Raw genomic sequence first — 19,840 nt, forward strand, 5'->3', positions numbered from 1 at the left:
ATTGGCTCGGCTGTCAGCCAATCCTCACCTGTGCTGTCCCTCATTAGCAAACAATTGGAAGCATCGGCTGTCAGCCAATCCGATGCTGCTCTGGAGGAGGACTCACAGGTCAATGTCCCACTTTGATAGAGAAACGAAACTTTCCATAAACTTCTCCCTGCTCCAGATAGGACAATGGCGGCGGCAGCGCGCGCTCTGAGAGACGAGGCCACTTGTTCCATCTGTTTGGACTATTTTAACGACCCTGTCTCCATAGATTGCGGCCACAGCTTCTGCCGCTCCTGCATCACTGACTGCAATAAGGGACCAGTGGCGGCCGCGTGTCCCCAGTGCAGGCAGAGGATCCGCAGAAAACCTCCCAAGCCCAACTGGCAGCTCCGAAGCATCGTGGAAGAGTTAAAACAGCAGCAGCAGAATGTGTGCGAGAAGCACCAGCAGAGCCTGGCGCTGTTCTGTGAGGAGGACCAGGCGCCCCTCTGTGCGGTGTGTGAGAGGTCCGAGGAGCACAGGACTCACAGCGTGGGCCTCCTGGAAGATGCTGCGGCGGAGTACAAGGTGTCGTATGTAATATCATTTATATAGCGCCTACTGCCGCTTTGTGAGCCGCCTAGAAGAGACTGCGGAAGAGTTCAAGGTGTCGTATAGTGAGCATTCATATAGCGGCTACTCCGCCTAGTGGCGCACTGACGCGCTTGTCTACACGGGGACAAACATTCACCTGGCTGGAATGTTGTTATATCTGTTTTGTCTTGTGATTCTGCATGTTAAAAAGAGTACGTACGACGTAGCAGACTCGTGTAAAGCGCTCCCTGGAAGTGAAGTGCTTCTAGACACTTCAAGGAATTTATATGCAAGGCTAAGAGCAATGGAACATTATGTTTCGCGCGTCATTGCCAGGGCACATCAGACTGTTGCCCACCTTGACATGGATGTAATCCTGCATGCCCTTCCAGTCACTGGTCCCTCTGCTGAGACTCTTAGCTGCTAAGTTTTCCATAACTGTATGATTGCATTTCCATGCTTCAATGTGTTTGGGTGACATTTGTGTGCCTGTTGCTCAATACTTTCACTCTGCTGTCTAGTGCAGTGTAGTGGCCGCTGCTATGTGCTCTCTGCTGCTTCCTAGTACTGTGCTGTCTAGTGTAGTGTGCTTGCCGCTGCTGTGTGCTCTCTGCTGTGTCCTATTACTGCCCTGTCCAGTACAGCGTGCTCTCTACTGCTTCCTAGTACTGCCCTGTCTAATGCAGCGTGCTGGCCAGTGCTGTGTGCTCTCTGCTGATTCCTTGTTCTGTGTTGTCTAGTACAGCGTGCTCTCTGCTGCTTCCTAGTACTGTGCTGTCCTCTGTAGTGTGCTTGCTGCTGCTGTGTGATCTCTGCTGCTTCCTAGTACTGCCCTGTCTAGTACAGGGTGCTCTCTACTGCTTCCTAGTACTGTGCTGTCTAGTACAGCACGCTGGCCAGTGCTGTGTGCTCTCTGCTGCTTCCTCGTACTGTGCTCTCTAGTACAGCATGCTCTCTGCTGCTTCCTAGTAATGTGCTCTCTAGTACAGCTTGCTCACTCCTGCTTCCTAGTACTGTGCTATCTAGTATTGTGTTCTAGCCAGTGCCGTGTGCTCTCTGCTGCTTCCTCGTACAGTGCTGTATAGTACACCATGCTCTCTGCTGCTTCCTTGTACTGTGCTGTGCGGTGCAGCGGACTGGCCACTGCTATGGCCTCTCTGCTGCTTCCTAGAAGTGTGCTGTCTAGTACAGCGTGCTCTCTCCTACTTCCTAGTACCTTACTATCTAGTACAGTGTACCGGCCACTGTTGTGTGATCTCTGCTGCTTCTTACTAGTAAACTGTCTAGTACAGCATGCTATTTCCTACTTCCTAGCACTGTGCTGTCTAGTACAGCGTGCTCTCTGCTGCTTCCTATTACTGTGCTGTCTAGTACAGCGTGCTCTCTAGTACAGCGTGCTCTCTCCTGTTTCCTAGTACTGTGCTGTCTAGTACAGCGTGCTCTCTCCTGCTTCCTAGTACTGTGCTCCCTAGTACAGTGTGCTCTCTAGTACAGCGTGCACTCTCCTGCTTCCTAGTACTGTGCTGTTTAGTACAGCGTGCTCTCTAGTACAGCGTGCACTCTCCTGCTTCCTAGTACTGTGCTGTCTGGAACGGTGTGCTGGCCAGTGCTGTGTGCTCTCTGTTGCTTACTCCTACAATGATTTCTAGTACAGGGTGCTGGCCAGTGCTGTGGGCTCTCTGCTACTTCCTAGTACTATGCTCTCTAGTACAGCATTCTATTTCCTGCTTCCTCGTACTGTGCTGTCTAGTACAGCCTTCTGGCCACTGCTGTTTTCTCTCTGCTGCATCCCAGTACTGTGCTGTGTAGTACAGGGTGCTGGCCACTGCTTTGTGCTCTCTCCTGCTTCCTAGTACTGTGCTGTGTAGTACAGCATGCTCTCTGATGCTGTACAGTGCAGAGTGCTGTTCTGTTCCATATAGGTACCCCAGTATAGGCTCAGGTAGCAGCCTAGCGTTTCACCTATATTCTCCTCTCATTACACTACATAACGGTTCTTGGGACTGACCTCTTGCCTGGCTACGGTACTGCTTACAGGACATGGGTTTTCCCTGAAAACTAGCCATATATATTATGCATGAGGATTCTTGGAAACTCAGCAGGACTAACATCTCCAGCATAATAACTATGTATAAGGGTCATTCATTATGTCATCCTAAGTCCGACATGGCACAGCAAGGTAGAACTCTTGAGGGTACCACTTTGGGTATAATAACACCATATCTTGCTGAGATTGTCAGAGGAGAAAAAAGACATCTATGCTGAGGCATTGACGCGAGACGCTGAGGCTCCTGCATGCAGACACTCCAGCTCGCAGTGGTCTGATATCCCTTGCGTGGTGTCCATCTCGAGACCACGACATGGTCCCACAGTCTCTCACTTCAGGTAATGGGTTTGACTTTATCCTAGAAGGATTCTTGGCTCTACCCCAACATACTTGCTAGGTAGACTTAGGTACATCTAGTTAGAGTCGCATTATAGGAGTACGCATTTTTTTGTCATGTATTTTATACACTTGCCTGTGTTCACTGTTTTAGCACTATGGTAGGAATCTACCATCCTTTTATTCTGTTGGTGCTTATAATCATTGATATCTGTTTCTGTCTAATGGTTGTTTCAGCACACCTATTTTGCATTAGAATGGCGCTGGTTCAATAAATGCTTATTGAAAAACATCCACACCGTTTATTCTGTGTCTCTCTAAAACAAAGTGAGCACGAGTGATTGAGAGAAAAGTAACGCACTGTTTCCACGATCCCTGATGGGACAGAGTTGTCATGTTCGATAGCTGCCAGGAGCTATTCTCTCCTTGGCAAGAGGGGTTTGTAGTGGCACTGTGAGCTAGCTGGTACACAGGCAAATATACCCGGTGGGGGCATGTAGAATCAGCCTGGACACCAATCCTACAGTCTATGTTGTCCTATCTAGGTTTATAAGAACTACACAACATTGCTGGCCACCACTGTGTGCTCTCTGCTGCTTCCTAGTACTGTGCTGTGTAGTACAGCGTGCTGGCCACTGCTATGTCTTCTCTCCTGCTTCCTAGTACAGTGCTGTGTAGTGCACCATTGCGGAAATCCAAAATCTCCATTCTCAGGGGTCTTCCTAATATCAATAAAGAACTTGGCACAGAAGCTGAAATATGAAAAGACATCTTTATTAAATGTAATAAATGAGGCCACGTCACACAGAAACCGTAGTAACTGAATGAGGTAGTCTGAGAAATACAGAGAACAGAGGCCTTTCATATGTTTAGGGTTACATGACTCGGCACAAAAGTAAGGGGCAGTCCTAGCTTTTGCAAGCATGCAAAAAAACACAACATTCCTTCTTACACAAGCTGGACAAACCCATAATAGAACACCACAACCCATATCGTAAACAGGTCATATAAAGGAGGAACAGAAACAGATGAGAGGTAGGATAAGGGATATGTATGTGTATACCAAACTTTACAATCTCCTGTGCTCTGATCCTTAATCTTGATCAGCTACTGGGCAAGAAACTGGTCTAACAAGGTCAGCTTCAGGCAACAGGGTCAGTTCACTTAGGTCATCCAGCAGTGAGCTAAAGCCAAATCACTTGCAATGTTCTTCAGCGCCGTGATGTCCTCTCAGGATGAATGTTTGCGCTTTACAAATAAATAAATACAAATACAAATACAAACTACAAAATGGCTGCCATGCACAAAATGGAACCCATGGTTCAGAACGAAATCTTCAAATACACAGTGAATCCATCGGTGTAACATGATGAAAACACTCATACTTGCTGAACTCACGGTTTACGGTTCGCTGTTACCAAATCGTAACAGAACGACGACCTTTATGACCCAGGTTCAGAATTCACGGAACCTCAGACCCTCCTTTTGCCCTTACATAGGCAATAACCTAAACTCGCGTCAATCTGAATCCAGGTCTATATTCATCAGATCATCAAGATGTTGCTGGAGCATAATCCTATTACTTAGTAACTCTCTCGGGACACGTCTCTTTACACACGTAGTAGCACAAAGGCCAAATATGGCAGGGCCAAATAGGGAATACCTCTATCTGTAGTATGTGGCACAAGACCTCACACCCAACAATTAGTGATGTTCACTACTAACTGTTGTTGATGCAGAAGCTGTACAAAGGAATTATTAGTAAACTCTGATCTCCTAACCAGTTCATGTTCAGGTAAAATAAGGAAAGAATGCAAAGGAGCAATAGTAGGAAGAGACACAGGTTGGGAGGTGGGTACAGAAGTCAATTGAGTAGAAAAAAACAATCCCACCCATAAAAGACAACGTCATCTTTAAAAAAAACACTAGAAAACACGTTATTAAGAACATATAGATAACATGGGAAAGTAGTGACCACTATTACAAACGAAACTATAATCTTTCACAACCCCAAGCAGAAAGCAAATCCCAAAACTATCTAGCAACATTTCTAGGGCTCCTATGCATTTCAGTAAGTTTTGTATGTTCAGATGAAACAGTGGTGACCCTCATTAATGCTCTGAGGTGAAAAGGGGATACTCTTCCACAGAGAATGGACTTTATTCTGCTTTTACTTAACAGAATACTACTTTAAAACAATGCCAGCCAAACAATAAGTATCAGTCTCCTAACACCTAATCTATACAATCACACGGAAACCTCTTGTGAAACCAACTATGCCCAGAGTCCGTTCAAAAAGCCTCTCTGGCAGGCTTCTATTGTCCATCAAGTCTTCTTTTGTTGTTTTCTTTCGCATGGGCCTCTTCATTCAGGCCTTTCATGATCCGTTGGAGTGCCCTCCTGGCAAACACTCATAGCTCATTCAAAAGTCTCAATGTCTCAATAACAGTGCACCAGTATCTCTCCTTTGCGGCAGGCACTACAGGTAGTGTGCTCTCCATTGATCAAGGGCACAGATCATCTCGTGCAGACCCAGGACCATTCTCAGGCTCCAACACTCATCATTCAGTGTCAGAGGACGCTCAGGCTGCTCTTTCATGGGCACCAGAATGTAGTGCCTTTTGCCAATCTTGGATCCGCCGGTGCACTGCACTTCCAATGGAGCAAAGGAAAAATGGGGGTGTGGCCAAAACTCAGGCCAAGGGTCTCAAGGGACTGCACACTGTCAGAGGTTACCAGCACATGACAGGCGCTCTTGTGCACTGAAATTAAGGGGCTCAAGGGACTGCACACGGTCAGAGGTTACCAGTACATAACAGGCGCTCTTTTGCACTGAAAGTCTGGTTCTGTGATGTCCGATGCCATCTGATGGAGCAAGTGCGATGCTTTACACAGTTCATTGTATAACAAGGGGACTGCAAACAGGTGGCCTGCGATCTTCAAAGGAATGGCCATACGCCATGGAACAATCTTGGTCTAGAATACACTGTCATTTTCAAAAAGCAATACAAATAAAAAGGCAGTCGGCAAAACAGTGCCTCTAGGCTTTTCAATTGGGTTTCCGTGTGAGAGTATATCCTCTTCATCTAAGGGTAGATAGCGACATGATTACGTCTAAAGAAAATTCTTAAAAAACAGTCTGGTCATACAAAAGGGAATTATACATAATATGGGGGTCTCTGGTACATTACTGCAATCTGGAAGTGTGAACCTGAACAATACATCAATAATAATAAAAAGCTGACTAGTGAAAGAAATATGGAAAAGAGAAATGGGACTAGGTCAAAATTTATAGGAAGAACAAGAAAATACTTGGGTGATAGTCAAGCATGTGACACAATACCAAGAGTGTGAGTGATACACAAAAAAAATCACCATAGGTTACAAATTTAACTCTACCGCTGGCCGCTACACCATATACGGTAACCTCAGCTAATGTTCCAGTTCCTTCTTCAGGGAAAAAAATGAAACCTGGTTTCCTTTAGGTACAAAGCCATACACTACTTAGGAAGCAGAACAAAACTGAGTAATGTAATATAGAAATTAGGTCACCATGTACAAGAGTCACAGATCTATAATTTTATCCTTGCGTCCAATCAGGATACATAAATTTAGGGCTGCCTGTTCCTTTAAGGGAAGAGGGGGCAAGTGACACATTTTGATCCTGTATATCTCTTTTATTTTTCTTGAATACTATTTATAGCCAAATTTGACATACACTGGTGAAGTGTTGTCGGTGTCATGTTCACAAAAATGAAAATATCATATTTGTGAAATTTAGCAAATCAACCCAACTGTAGTGTAGCAATATACATCGTCATGTATATCCCTTCACAACACAGGTAAACTTGTAATAGTATCAAAAGCAGCAATATAAAACAAAAACATGCATAACGCACATGTCAAGCCATCAGATATACTTGCTGTATATCAAGCATCAAGCACAAAAAGCAAAGACAAAACAATAACATATGTAAATGAGCGGTGACGCACAATACCATGTCCCAAAACCCAATATTCGGGCCTTCTTAATTTGTCAGGTTTAAAATCTTCACCCTTTTTTTGACAGTAGATCACCAGTTAGTGGATATCTGCTGTCAAATACAACTTTCTAACATACAGGACCAGCAAGAACAATTCATGATAGGATAAAATACACAAACATAAAAGTCACATGAACATTTCTTTCCAAAGGAGTTATGCAAAAACACATCTCCTTTCAACCAACCAAACTCACGTGTCTTGACCGTTTTAAATCACCCAGAACAATCCATGAATGATCTGTAGGCAGAAGCAAAAAAAAAACCACAACACACAAAAGAGGAACATTTCTCATAACAAACGAATATCAATTATAACTTTTAATCAGAAGACAAAACATGATACACATCAACAAATACAAAAATACATTTCCATTACTTAACTGTTACCATCTTGTCAGTCAGCTTGCTACATTAAGCCATTTTAACTTTCCAAAAGTAAAATTCTTTCACTGACACTCCATGTTATCTTTGCGCCACAATTCGTACTCACTTAAGCATGTAGCCTTCAAAATTTCAATTAAAGACTTCGTCTTATTTTCTGTCTAAGACTTAATGCAGTCCTTCATTTTCTGTCAAATAAAAGCAACTAGCGGACATTATTTTTTTAGAGCAGAGATACAAATGTATCAGTTCTGCAGAGCATTTAACATGATGTTGGGAATTTCAAAGAAACCTTGTTTTATATTTTCCCTTTGGAATTAAGTTCTGTAATTGTATTGATGTTCATGTGGAGAAACCAGAAATTCCACCTTTCAGAGGCCTGTTTAGCAAGGTCATTCTGCATTCCACAGAGACAAGGCCATAATTTTAAAAGGTCACAAATGTCAACCTCTTCCATTGTTTATAGGGAAACTAAAGATAGCATCTCAGCATGACTTCACAGAACCTTAATAACACACAAACCAGTTTTTAGAACAAATGCTTGTTGCAGCGGTACTCATTTCATCTACCTTAAATGGATCTCACTGGGTCATTTAAAAGGAAAACCCCAAAATGGGGACAACCTGCAAATTTGTATTATACCTACATGTATGCCTTTACTGAAGCCTAAAGCACTTTAAAGCTATTATAAATGGCAAGAATGGTGTTTTAAATGGTCTATTTTACCCAAATTCGACTTTAATGTTAGGGGCACTTAAAAATAAATATCCTATAATTGTTTTACATATTAATCATCCTTAGAATGTTTTCTACAAACTGCAGAGATTGGACATTAGACATATCCCATGTAAATCCTTATAAAAATGAGTTTTGTACGCCTGCGCTAAGTGAAATTCCATATGCTAATGTTCTCATTATGCAGTGCAACACAACTTAAATAAAATTATAATGCTAGGAGGTCACAGTATGAGCATTAAGCTTTATGAATAGTAAAAAACGAATTTTGTAGCACTTATTTTTAATTATTATTTTCAAAATGTATGAATTATTTTTAAGAAACCCAATCATTTTTGATAATTCCACATATAAAAGCGAGCTGCATCTCTTGCCTATCATTTTAGACGTATTCATTTATAAGCCTAAGCACAGAAGCCTAACTTATAACATGACAAAATATTTGCGCTACTTTTTATGTGTCTTTCTAAAAAGGACAATTTTATTTATCAACAGACCCATGAATATTCTTACAAAAAATGCTTAAATGCTTAGTACTATGCTGTCTAGTACAGCTTGCTCTTTCCTGCTTCCTAGTACTGTACTGTCTAGTACAGCGTGCTGGCCATTGCTGTGAGCTCTCTGCTGCTTCCTAGTACTGTGCTGTCTAGTACAGAGTGCTGACCAGTAATGTTTGCTCTCTGCTGCTTCCTATTACTGTGCTGTCAAGTACAGTATGCTCTCTCCTGCTTTCTAGTAATGTACTGTCTTCTACTGTGTGCTGGCCAGTGCTGTGTGCTCCCTGCTGCATCCTCATACTGTGCTGTGTAGTACGTCATGCTGGACACTGCTATTTGCTCTCTCCTGCTCCCTAGTACAGTGCTGTATAGCACAGCATGCTCCCTGCTGCTTCCTAGTATTGTGCTGTCTAGTACAGCGTGCTCTCTCCTGCTTCCTAGTTCTGTGCTGTCTAGTACGATGAGTGCTGTGTGTTCTCTGCTGCTTCCTTGTACTATGCTGTGTAGTACAGCGTGCTGGCCACAGCTATGTGCTTTCTCCTGCTTCCTAATACTGTGCTGTCTAGTATAGCATGTTCTCTGCTGCTTCCTTGTACATTTCTGTCTAGTGCAGTGTGCTGGCCACTGCTGTGTTCTCTCTCCTGCTTCCTCGTACTGTGTTGTCCACTACAATTTGTTGACCACTTCTGTGCGCTCTCTGCTTATTCCTAGTACTGTGTTGTCTAGTACAGCATGCAGGCGCCTACTGTGTGCTCTCTGCTTCTTCCTAGTACTATGCTGTCCAGTACAGCAGGCTTTCTGGTACAGCGTGCTCTCTCCTGCTTCCTAGTACTGTGCTGTCTAGCTCAGTGTGCTAGCTACTGCTGTGTGCTCTCTGTAGCTCCCTAGCACTGTGCTGTCTAGTACAGTGTTCTGGCCACTACAGTGTGCTCTCTCCTGCTTCCTAGTACTGTATTGTATTGTATATTGTATTTATATAGCGCTTATCACCCAGGGGTCTCTAAGCGCTTGCCTTGGGAACCCGTCCTGGCTTTTCCCTGTGAGATAGCCCCTACAGGGCATCCCCAATGTGAAAGCCAGGCATCCCGCCGTGGGGGGCCATTGTGGAGATTAAGCAAGCTTAATGCCCAGAGTTGCAGAGTGTGAACCCATGATTAGGTCAGGCACCAAAGCGAGAATTATCGAGTCCATGGACATTTTAGCTCAAGACCCTTCCGCTCCGGGAATTGAACCCTGGTCCCGGGTCTGACCTCTGCTTCAGGGTCTGCCTGCTCTAACCAGTGAGCCACACTTCTCCACTGTCTAGTACAGTCTTCTGGTCAGTGCTGGTTTCTCTCTGCTGCTTCCTCATACTGCGATGTCTAGTACAGCGTGCTCTCTGCTTCTTCCTTGTACATTTCTGTCTAGTGCAGCGGGCTGGCCGCTTTTATGTGCTCTCTGCTACTTCATTGTACTGTACTGTGTAGTACAGCGTGCTGGCTACTGCTATGTTCTCTCTCCTCCATCCTAGTACTGGGCTGTTTAGTGCAGCGTGCTGGTCAGTGCTGTGTGCTCTCTGCTGCTTCTTCGTGCTGTGCTGTCCAGTACAGCCTGCTTGCCACTGCTGTGTGCTCTCTGCTTCTTCATAGTACTGCGTTATCTATATAGCACGCTGGCCACTGCTGTGCTCTTTGCTTCTTCCTAGTACTTTGCTGTCTAGTACAGCGTGCTGGCCCATGCTGTGTGATCTCTGCTGCTTCCTAGTACTGTGCTGTCTAGTGAAGTGTGCTACGCGCTGCTATGTGCTCCCTGCTGCTTCCTAGTACTCTGCTGTCTAGTACGGTGAGTGATGTGTGCTCTCTGCTGCGTCCTCGTTCTGTGCTGTGCAGTACAGCGTACTGGCCACAGCTATGTGCTCTCTCCTGCTTCCTAATACTGTGCTTTCTAGTACAGCATGCTCTCTGCTTCTTCCTTGTACATTTCTGTCTAGTGCAGCGGGCTGGCCGCTGCTATGTGCTCTCTGCTGCTTCATTGTACTGTACTGTGCAGTACAGCGTGCTGGCTACTGCTATTTTCTCTCTCCTCCTTCCTACTACTGGGCTGTTTAGTGCAGCATGCTGGCCAGTCCTGTGTGCTCTCTGCTTCTTCCTTGTGCTGTGCTGTCCACTACACCGTGCTGGACACTGCTGTGTGCTTTCTGGTTCTTTATAGTACAGTGTTGTCTATACAGCGCGCTGGCCTCTGCTGTGCTCTCTGCTGCTTCATCGTACTTTACTGTGTAGTACAGATAGCAGTGGCTAGCAATCTTCTCTCTTCTGCTTCCCAGTACTGTGATATCTAGTGCTGTGTGCTGACCAGTGCTGTGTGCTGGCCAGTACTGTGTGCTCTCTGCTACTTCCTAGTACTCTACTGTGCTGTGCCGTGCAACGTGAGGGCCACTACTGTGTGCTCTCTGCTTCTTCCTCATACTGTGCTGTCTAGTACAGCGTGCTGACCAGAGCTGTGTGCTCCCTGATTTTTCCTTGTACTGTATGGTGTAGTACAGCATGCTGCCCCCCTACTACATGCTTTCTGCTGCTTCCTAGTAGAGTGCTGTCTAGGACATCGGGCTGGCTGCTGCTGTGTGCTCTCTGCTGCTTCCTAGTACTGTGCTGTGTAGTACAGCGTGCTGGCCACTACTATATGCTTCCTAGTACTGTGCTGTCTAGTACAGAATGTTCTCTCCTGCTCCCTAGTACTGAGCTGTCTAGTAGAGTGTGCTTGCCACTACTACATGCTCTATGTTTCTTCCTAGTACTGTGCTGTCTAGTACAGCGGGCTGGCCACTGCTATGTGCTCTCTCCTGCTTCCTAGTACTGTAATTTCTAGTTTAGCGTGCGCTCCAATACAGCATTCTTTCACCTGCCTCCTAGAACTGTGCTGTCTAGTACAGTGTGCTGGCCAGTGATGTGTGCTCTCTACTGCTTCCTCGTACTGTGCGGTGGTGTATAGCATGCTGGCCACTGCTATGTGCTCTCTGCTGCTTCCCAGTACTGTGCGCTCTCTGCTGCTTCCTCATACTGTACTGTGTAGTACTGCATGCTGGCCACTGATATGTTTTCTCTGCTGCTTCCTAGTACTGTGTTGTGTAGTGCAGCATGCCGGCTAGTGCTGTGTGCTCTCTGCTTCTTCCTAGTACTATGCTGTCTAGTACAGCATGCTCTGATGCTTCCTCGTACTGTGCTGTCCAGTACAGCCTTCTGGTCAGTGCTGTTTTCTCTCTGCTGCATCCTAGTACTGTGCTGTGTAGTAAAGGGTGCTGGCCACTGCTGTGTGCTCTCTCCTGCTTCCTAGTACTGTGCTGCGCAGTACAGCATGCTCTCTGTGGCTTCCTCGTACTGTGCTGTCTAGTACCGTGTGCTGTTCTGTTCCATATAGGCACCCCAATATAGGCTCAGGTAGCAGCCTAGCGTTTCACCTATATTCTCCTCCCATTACACTACATAACGGTTCTTGGGACAGACCTCTTGCCTGGCTACGGTACTGCTTACAGGACATGGGGTTTTCCCTGAAAAGTAGCCTCATATATTATGCATGAAGATTCTTGGAAACTCAGTAGGACTACCATCTCCAGCATAATAACTATGTTTAAGGGTAATTCCTTACATCATCCTAAGTCTGACATGGCACAGCAAGGTAGAAACCCTGAGGGTACCACTAATAATAATATTAAAAGCCTTTTATATAGCGCCTGGTTACACTAGGAAAACAGTGTGTCCCCGCGCTTTTTGAACAAGGACTGAGTGGATAGTCCAAAATTTAGGGGGAAAGTATTATAGAGGGATCAAACGGAGAGGTTCATACCTTCGGGATTTTTGACAATTTTTTTTCTGAAGGTTCCATTCTGAGCTCCGAGGGTAGTGCATTCCATTGTTTGCTGGCCAGGTATTAAAAGGATCTACCGCCCATGCGTGCTCGGTGAATTCTGGGTACCTGGAAGAGCATACATCCTTGAGATCTTAAAAATCGTCTGGGTTGATATTTGGTCAATACATTTTGGAGATATTTTGGCCCTCTTCCTTGGGCGATGCGATGCGTCATACACATTGTTTTAAATGTAATGCGCTCATGTATAGGGAGCCACTGAAGTGTGGCTAGGGCACTTTTCCCTGATGATCTTCTTGATAAATTAAGTGGCAGGCGGGCAGCTGCGTTTTGAACGCATTGTAAACGCTGGAAGCCTTTTTTACACAAACCCACATACAATGAGTTGCTATAGTCTATATGGGTATATAAACACCATATCTTGCTGATATAGAGGAGAATAAGGACTTCCATGCTGACACACTGACGCGAGACGCTGAGGCTCCTGCATGCAGACACTCCATCTCGCAGTGGTCTGATATCCCTTGCGTGGTGTCCATCTCGAGACCACGACATGGTCCCACAGTCTCTCACTTCAGGTAAAGGGTTTGACTTTATCCTAGAGGGTTTCTTGGCTCTACTGCTACATACATGCTAGGTAGACTTAGGTACATCTAGTTAGAGTCGCGTTGTAGGAGTACACATTTTATTGTCATGTATTTTGTATACCTGCCTGTGTTCACTGTTTTAGCACTATGGTGGGAATCTACCATCCTTTTACTCTGTTGGTGCTTATAATCATTGATATCTGTTTCTGTCTAATGGTTGTTTCAGCACACCTATTTTACACTAGAATGGCGCTGGTTCAATAAATGCTTATTGAAAAACGTCCACACTGTTTATTTTGTGTTTCTCTCAAACAATCTGAGCACGAGTGACTGAGCAAAACGTAATGCACTGTTTCCACGATCCCTGACTCGACAGCGTTGATATGTTCGATAGTTGCCAGGAACTATTCTCTCCTTGGTAAGAGGGGGTTTCTAGTGGCACTGTGAGCTAGCTGGTACAAAGGCAATCATCCCCGGTGGGGGCATCTAGAATCTGATACCAATCCTACAGTCTATGTTGTCTAAAAGCGCAGATCCTATCTAGGTTTATAGGAACTACACAACACTGCTGGCCACTGCTATGTGCTCTCTGATGCTTCCTCGTACAGTGCTGTGTAGTATAGTGTGCTGGCCACTGCTGTGCTCTCTGCTTCTTCCTAGTATTGTGCTGTCTAGTGCAGCCTGCTGGCCATTACTAGGTTCTCTCTCCTGCTTCCTAGTACAATGCTGTGTAGTGCAGCGTGCTGGCCAATGCTGTGTGCTCTCTGCTTCTTCCTAGTACTGTGCTGCCTAGTACAGTGTGCTGGGCACTGCTATGGGCTCTCTGCTGCCTCCTAGTAATGTGCTGTCTAATACAGCGCACTCTTTTCTGCTTCCTAGTACTGTGCTGTCTTGTACAGTGTGCTCTCTGCTGCTTCCTAGTACTGTGCTGTCTTGTACAGTGTGCTCTCTGCTGCTTCCTAAAACTGTGCTGTCTAGTACAGTGTGCTGGCCAGTGCTCTGTGCTCTGTGCTGCTTCCTCATACTGTGCTGTCTAGTACAGCATGCTGGACACTACTACCTGCTCTCTCCTGCCTCCTAGTACACTGCTGTCTAGTACAGCGTGCTCTCTCCTGCTTCCTAGTGCAGTGCTGTCTAGTACGATGAGTGCTTTGTGATCTCTGCCGCTTCCTCGTACTGTGCTGTGTAGTACAGCGTGCTGGCCACAGTATGTGCTTTCATCTGCTTCCTAAAACTGTGCTGTCTAGTACAGCATGCTCTCTGCTGCCTCCTTGTACATTTCTGTCAAGCGCAGTGTGCTGGCCGCTGCTATGTGCTCTCTGCTGCTTCATTGTACTGTAGTGTGTAGTACAGCGAGCTGGCAACTGGTATGTTCTCTCTCCTGCTTCAAAATCCAAAAATTCTTTATTTCGGCCATTTGAGACCATAAAAGATTCATTAAAACATTCAAAACACATAAAACATACAGTAAAATCAGGGCTAGGAGCAACATACAAATCAGTTCGGTTCCAGGAAAGTCAGGGGAGCTATGGACACAGTTAGCTACATTTCATTACAGTCCAGTACATATTTAGTGGGAAATTAGACATTCAATATTTTTCCCCTTATCTGCCACATGGCCATTAAATACTTGGCAACTGCAAAAACTATATGGTGCATGGTACTTGTCTTTAAGATTCTATAGGATTGTAAATAGTTTCTAATGCCCAAATTTCTGCACAGTGGCGCTAGCCAATATTTCCTCGGTCTGTTGTAGGCAGGGCAAAAAAACAACACATGTAGTTCGTCCTCCACATTCCCACTGCACCCAGGACAGATTTTATCGTCCGACATTGTCCATTTACTAGTAAGGGCTTTAAGGGGCAGCGTTCCAAACCTCCATTGAATGAACAGCTTCCTTGCAAGAATCGAGAATATGATGTCCATAAAACCTTCAAAGTAAAAAGAATTTTTGGTGGCCAAAAATTGTTCAGTTAGGGTGCCAACTTTCGATGTACACACGAGCGAGATTAGGCTTAAAAATCCTAGTAACCATCTTGCGTGACACCCCTTGACAACCTCTTTCGGGGTCGTCCCACAACTCAGGCAGTCCTAGGCGATAGAATTCTCGCTTGACATATGCCACCCATGGAAGTCTGTCAGTGTGGTTTAGGTCCAGGATGTTCTTGAGATCTTGCCTGTAGTGGGAAAGTTCGCCCGTGGTCCATAACATGTGCCAAAACCTCAATGGTTTTATGGCCAATTCGTCCCCTATTGAGGGGAGCCCCAGATCTAATCTCAGAGGTAACAAGGGTGTGCCTTGGGGAAGGGCCAACAAGCGTCTAAGGAAGTTGTTTTCCACCTTAATGAGTTCTATCCCAGCTTTGTGGCCCCATAGCTCACCACCGTAGGAAGAGGCTGCTCTGGCTTGGGTTTTGTACATCTCCAAGGCTGGACTAACAGGTTTGAAGGTTGATGAATTCGAAACCTTCAAAATTGCTCCCACCATTTGGGATAACTTTAAACGGGATCTTGCTATCTGCGGTGCCCATGATAAATTTTCATGTAAAGTTACCCCCAAATACTGGAACGTTCTAACCCTTTCCTACCTTTCGGATCCCAGGGTTGGGTTGGGCCTAGTTGTTGAGGAGGGATTGAATACCATGAATTTGTTTTTTTCAGCGTTGATCTCCAGGCCATGTGCCCTGCAGAAATCCCCAAACCCATCCAGTATCCGTTGGATCCCCATCGGGGATTTGGAGAGCAGGAGGGTATCATCGGCAAACATAATTGCCGGGACCCTCCTACCTCCCAACCTAGGAGCATCGTTGTCCCTAACGTTTACGAGATGGGATATGACATTGTTAACAAAGAGGCAAAACAGGGTCGGTGCAAGGACACACCCCTGTCTTACCCCCCTGTGAACTGGAAACCTAGAAGACAACGCACCATCCCTCCCACACCTAACCTTAGCGAAATTGCCAACGTGGAGTCTGATTATTGCCTGTAGCAATTGTGGTGGAACGCCCAGCTCCTTAAGAACCTTCCATATTTTCCCACGGGGTACCAAATCGAATGCGGACTTCAGGTCCACAAAAACAGTGTACAGACTCCCCCCCCCCCCCCCCCCCCTTGATCACCACTGTTTTCCAGTAAAGAAGAACGAGGCGGAAAATCTGGTCCGCGGTGGACGTGTTCTTCCTGAAGCCCGCCTGGAGGGGACTAAGAATGGCATTGTCCTCCATCCAGTCGAGAAGATGGTCCAGTAGAAGGCGGGCAAAAATGTTTTTGGGGTACTTCTATGAGGCTGATCGGCCTGTAGTTGGCTGGGAGCAGAGGAGAGCCCTTCTTGAAAATCGGTACTATCTCTGCCTCCAGCCAAGTACAGGGGATCTCCATCCCTCCCAATATGGAATTAAATATAACTTGGAAGTAGGGACCCCAGATCTCTGGATGGTATCTAATCAAATCTCCGGGGAGTTTGTCAAGGCCTGGTGCCTTCCCCCTCGCCAATCTCTCTATGGCATTTACCACCTCGCCCAGTGTGAATTCTAAATTATCTGCGGACTCATGGGTGGTATCGAGTGTTACCTCGTTGGCAGAAACGAGAGTGTCTTGATACAATTTACTAAAATGAGACTCCCAAACTGAGGCAGCAATATTCGGCTCCACAGCTGATTTCAACTCGCCTGTACCCGTATGGACGAGAGACCAGAATTTTCTTGAATCCCTGGTTTCCAATGCCAGGGATAGGTCCTGCCATCTATCCCAATCCCAATCTGACTTTGCCTGAGCGATGGCTTCCCTGTATTTACGTCTCAGCTCAAGTACCTTACCCTTGTCGGCACCAGACTTTACCATAAAAATCAGCTCAGTTTTAATCTTTTTGCATGTAGAGTTGTACCAAGCTGAAGTTAATGTCCTCTTCTTCCTAGTCCCCACCTCAGGGTAAAAGACCTCTCCTAAACTTCCCACTAAATCTGCATGGATTTGGGCTAATTTCTCATTTGAGTCGGTGGTTCTTGGTTTGCTGATTTAGTTCATCCATTTCAACTAGCTTTGGGAGTGCCAGGACATAAATTTTACAGATGCATTCTGGTAAGTTAACCAATTTCCCCCATCTTACCCTGCGTCTATTATTGGATAGAACTAGGTTCCCTGTGTCCTCACTTAGATCTGTAAGTGGCGTCCCTTCTTCCGGCACAGGGTGTACCATATCTAAGCAAAGGGCGTTATGGTCACTGTCTAGTCTTTCAATTACCCTGAAATCCAAAACCTTGGGCCACATGCCTGTATCTACAAAAATGTAGTCCAAGCAAGACTCGTGATCCTTTCAATTAAAGGTACACAATGAGGGGGTATCAGATGGAGTACGCCCGTTGCAGGCCCTCAGGGCATAATTCAAAGTTAGGGACGTAATCTGCACCTCTAGAGGGGACCATGATTTCGGGTTGGGGGATTGGCATGGGGGAATCTCCTAGTAGTCATCCTCAGCAGTTAAAGCACCCTCCTTCAAACATTCCAATGGTTCAAAATGGCAGTTGAAATCACCTGCTTCCTAGTACTGGGCTGTTTAGTGCAACGTGCTGGCCAGTGCTGTGTGCTCTCTGCTTCTTCATAGTTCTGTGTTGTCTATATAGCGAGCTGATCACTGCTGTGCTCTCTGCTTCTTCCTAGTACTGTGCTGTCTAGTACTGTGTGCTCTCTGCTGCTTCCTCATACTGTATTGTGTAGTACTGCGTGCTGGCCACTGATATGTTCTCTCTGCTGCTTCCTAGTACTGTGTTGTGTAGTGCAGCATGCCGGCTAGTGCTGTGTGCTCTCTGCTTCTTCCTAGTACCTTGTTTTCTAGTACAGCATGCTCACCAGTGCTACGTTCTCTCTGCTTCTTCCTAGTACTGTGCTGTCTAGTGCAGTGTGCTGGCCACTGCTATGTGCTCTCTGCTGATAGCTCACACTGTGCAGTCTAGTGCCGTTTGCTCTCTGCTGCTCACTCGTACTGTGCTTTGTAATATAGTGTGCTGGCCACTATGTGCTTTCCCCTGCTTCCCAGTACTGTGCTGTGTAGTGTAGCTTGTTGATAACTGCAAGTACCGAATGCTCTATAGAGTAATGTGTAGTCTAGTGCAGTGAGTGGTATAATAGAATTGCAAGGAACAATTTACTACAGTGTACCATGGAGTACAGTGTGACGTTTACAGAGTACTCTTTTTGTGTCGTCTAGTGCAGTGCTCTATTTTCCACAGTGTGCTCCCCAGGGAAGGGAGACATCTACTACAGTATAACGCTCTGTGCACTATGATCTCAAGTGCAGTGTAGTGCAGTTATACTTTCCAGTACAATGTGCTTTTCACCAATGGTGCTCATGTCCGGTGTGCTTTGCACCAATGGTGTTATTAAATACCTATTCAGCCTGCCATTGCACCCGAATGTGCGCAATTGCGCGTTTTGCTCAGACTGACCTGTTTAAGTCAATAGCCATCCTGAGAGGACCTTCCACTTCTACTGGCTTACCCCGAGGGTCCGAGGGTAAGCCCTAAGGGGTGATGCGATTGGTAGGGGAAAGACAGGACAGGTACACAGGTGTGTTTCCCTGCCCCGATAGTGAGGAATAACCATATGTGATTTCACTTCCTATGAGGTTTGCTCTTCTCAAAAGCGAACCTGGGGAAATGGTTTTTATTAGTTCGGGCTGCAACGATGGGTTGCTGCGGAGCTACCTCATCATGTTTCCTATCTTTGGATTCTCAGCGACAACCCCTTTCCAGTGGCAAAGGTAACTTTGTCATGTTTCCAGTAGAAATGCCACTACTAGAACATGAAAAAGGAACAATTGATGGACGGAATGCTGGACAATGCAAATATTAACCCCCAGTCTCAAGGATCTGGGTTTAATCCATCATTCTTTTGCTCACCACAACACCCCAGTTTGGACCCAGCCATATGCAAATTATGGGAACAGTCCAGCCCGAACTGCCAAGCCAAGGTCCTCCCTGGACCGGAAACAAGTATCATGGGACTGGTTTCAGGGCATCACCCTTCATCAGCCAGGATAGCTTGACTCCAGTGGTGTGTTGAGCACGGGACCCACGTCTGGGCATACCCTTCCCATTTAGGGCGACATATGCAAAAGGAACAATTGATGGACGGAATGCTGGACAAAGCAAACATTCACCCCCAGTTACAAGGATCTGGGTTTAATCCATCGTTCACTACTAGTACATGGGCATTTCTCTGCTATAAAACACTTTTGTGCTTTTTGGCTTGGCTCCAGTCCACACTGGAGGTTGGGTGAGCACATCTGGGCATTCCCCAATGGCAGCTATGAAACACTGAGCATTCAAGTGTAAATACAGACCTCTGATGTTAGCGGGCCTGGCTGCAGAGATTGTAGGAGGAGGTTTTGACACTTGGCTCCGGGGCCAGATCATGGCGCCACTAAAGATTAAGATTAAGATCTGCTTTCCACGTTCTCATGTCAAGTAGGACTGAAATTTAGGGGCGATATCCGAGGTTCAAAGGGAGACCCTTTGAATCAACCCCAACTTCCTAGGCAAACTTCAGAATAAATACTGGTGCAATCCTGCAGCAAAGGGTGAGATACGCTTGTGGGGACGGAGGACCGGACACCCTGGTCTGCGTGGTGCACATTGCCACAGGACTCTGTTGTGCACAAAAAGGATTACTGCCATTTAAAGGGACTGCATGCCCTTCCGGAATAGTGGCTGGCCCGGGCTGACTACCGGCTGCTTTGTGGCACCCTGAAGTGTGCTCTCCAAGGGCTTGGTGATCTTACTCCCTGTTCTTTCTGAGGTCTCAGGGGCATCAAAG

The 19,840-nt window shown here is 45.9% G+C and overlaps 1 protein-coding gene across 1 annotated transcript in view; it reads left to right on the forward strand.

Moving 5' to 3' along the window:
* The first annotated feature begins 98 nt into the window (after positions 1-98).
* LOC144827032 (E3 ubiquitin-protein ligase TRIM39-like) overlaps positions 99-19,840 on the forward strand; it is a 230,620-nt gene continuing 210,878 nt past the window's right edge. Inside the window, exon 1 of the mRNA XM_078685498.1 lies at positions 99-555. Coding sequence (XP_078541624.1) covers positions 175-555 — 381 coding nt within the window. The 5' untranslated portion in view covers positions 99-174. The remainder of the gene's footprint in view (positions 556-19,840) is intronic.

This window comes from Lissotriton helveticus, chromosome 4_1 (genome assembly GCF_964261635.1).
Source record: "Lissotriton helveticus chromosome 4_1, aLisHel1.1, whole genome shotgun sequence".
Lineage (NCBI taxonomy): Eukaryota > Metazoa > Chordata > Amphibia > Caudata > Salamandridae > Lissotriton > Lissotriton helveticus.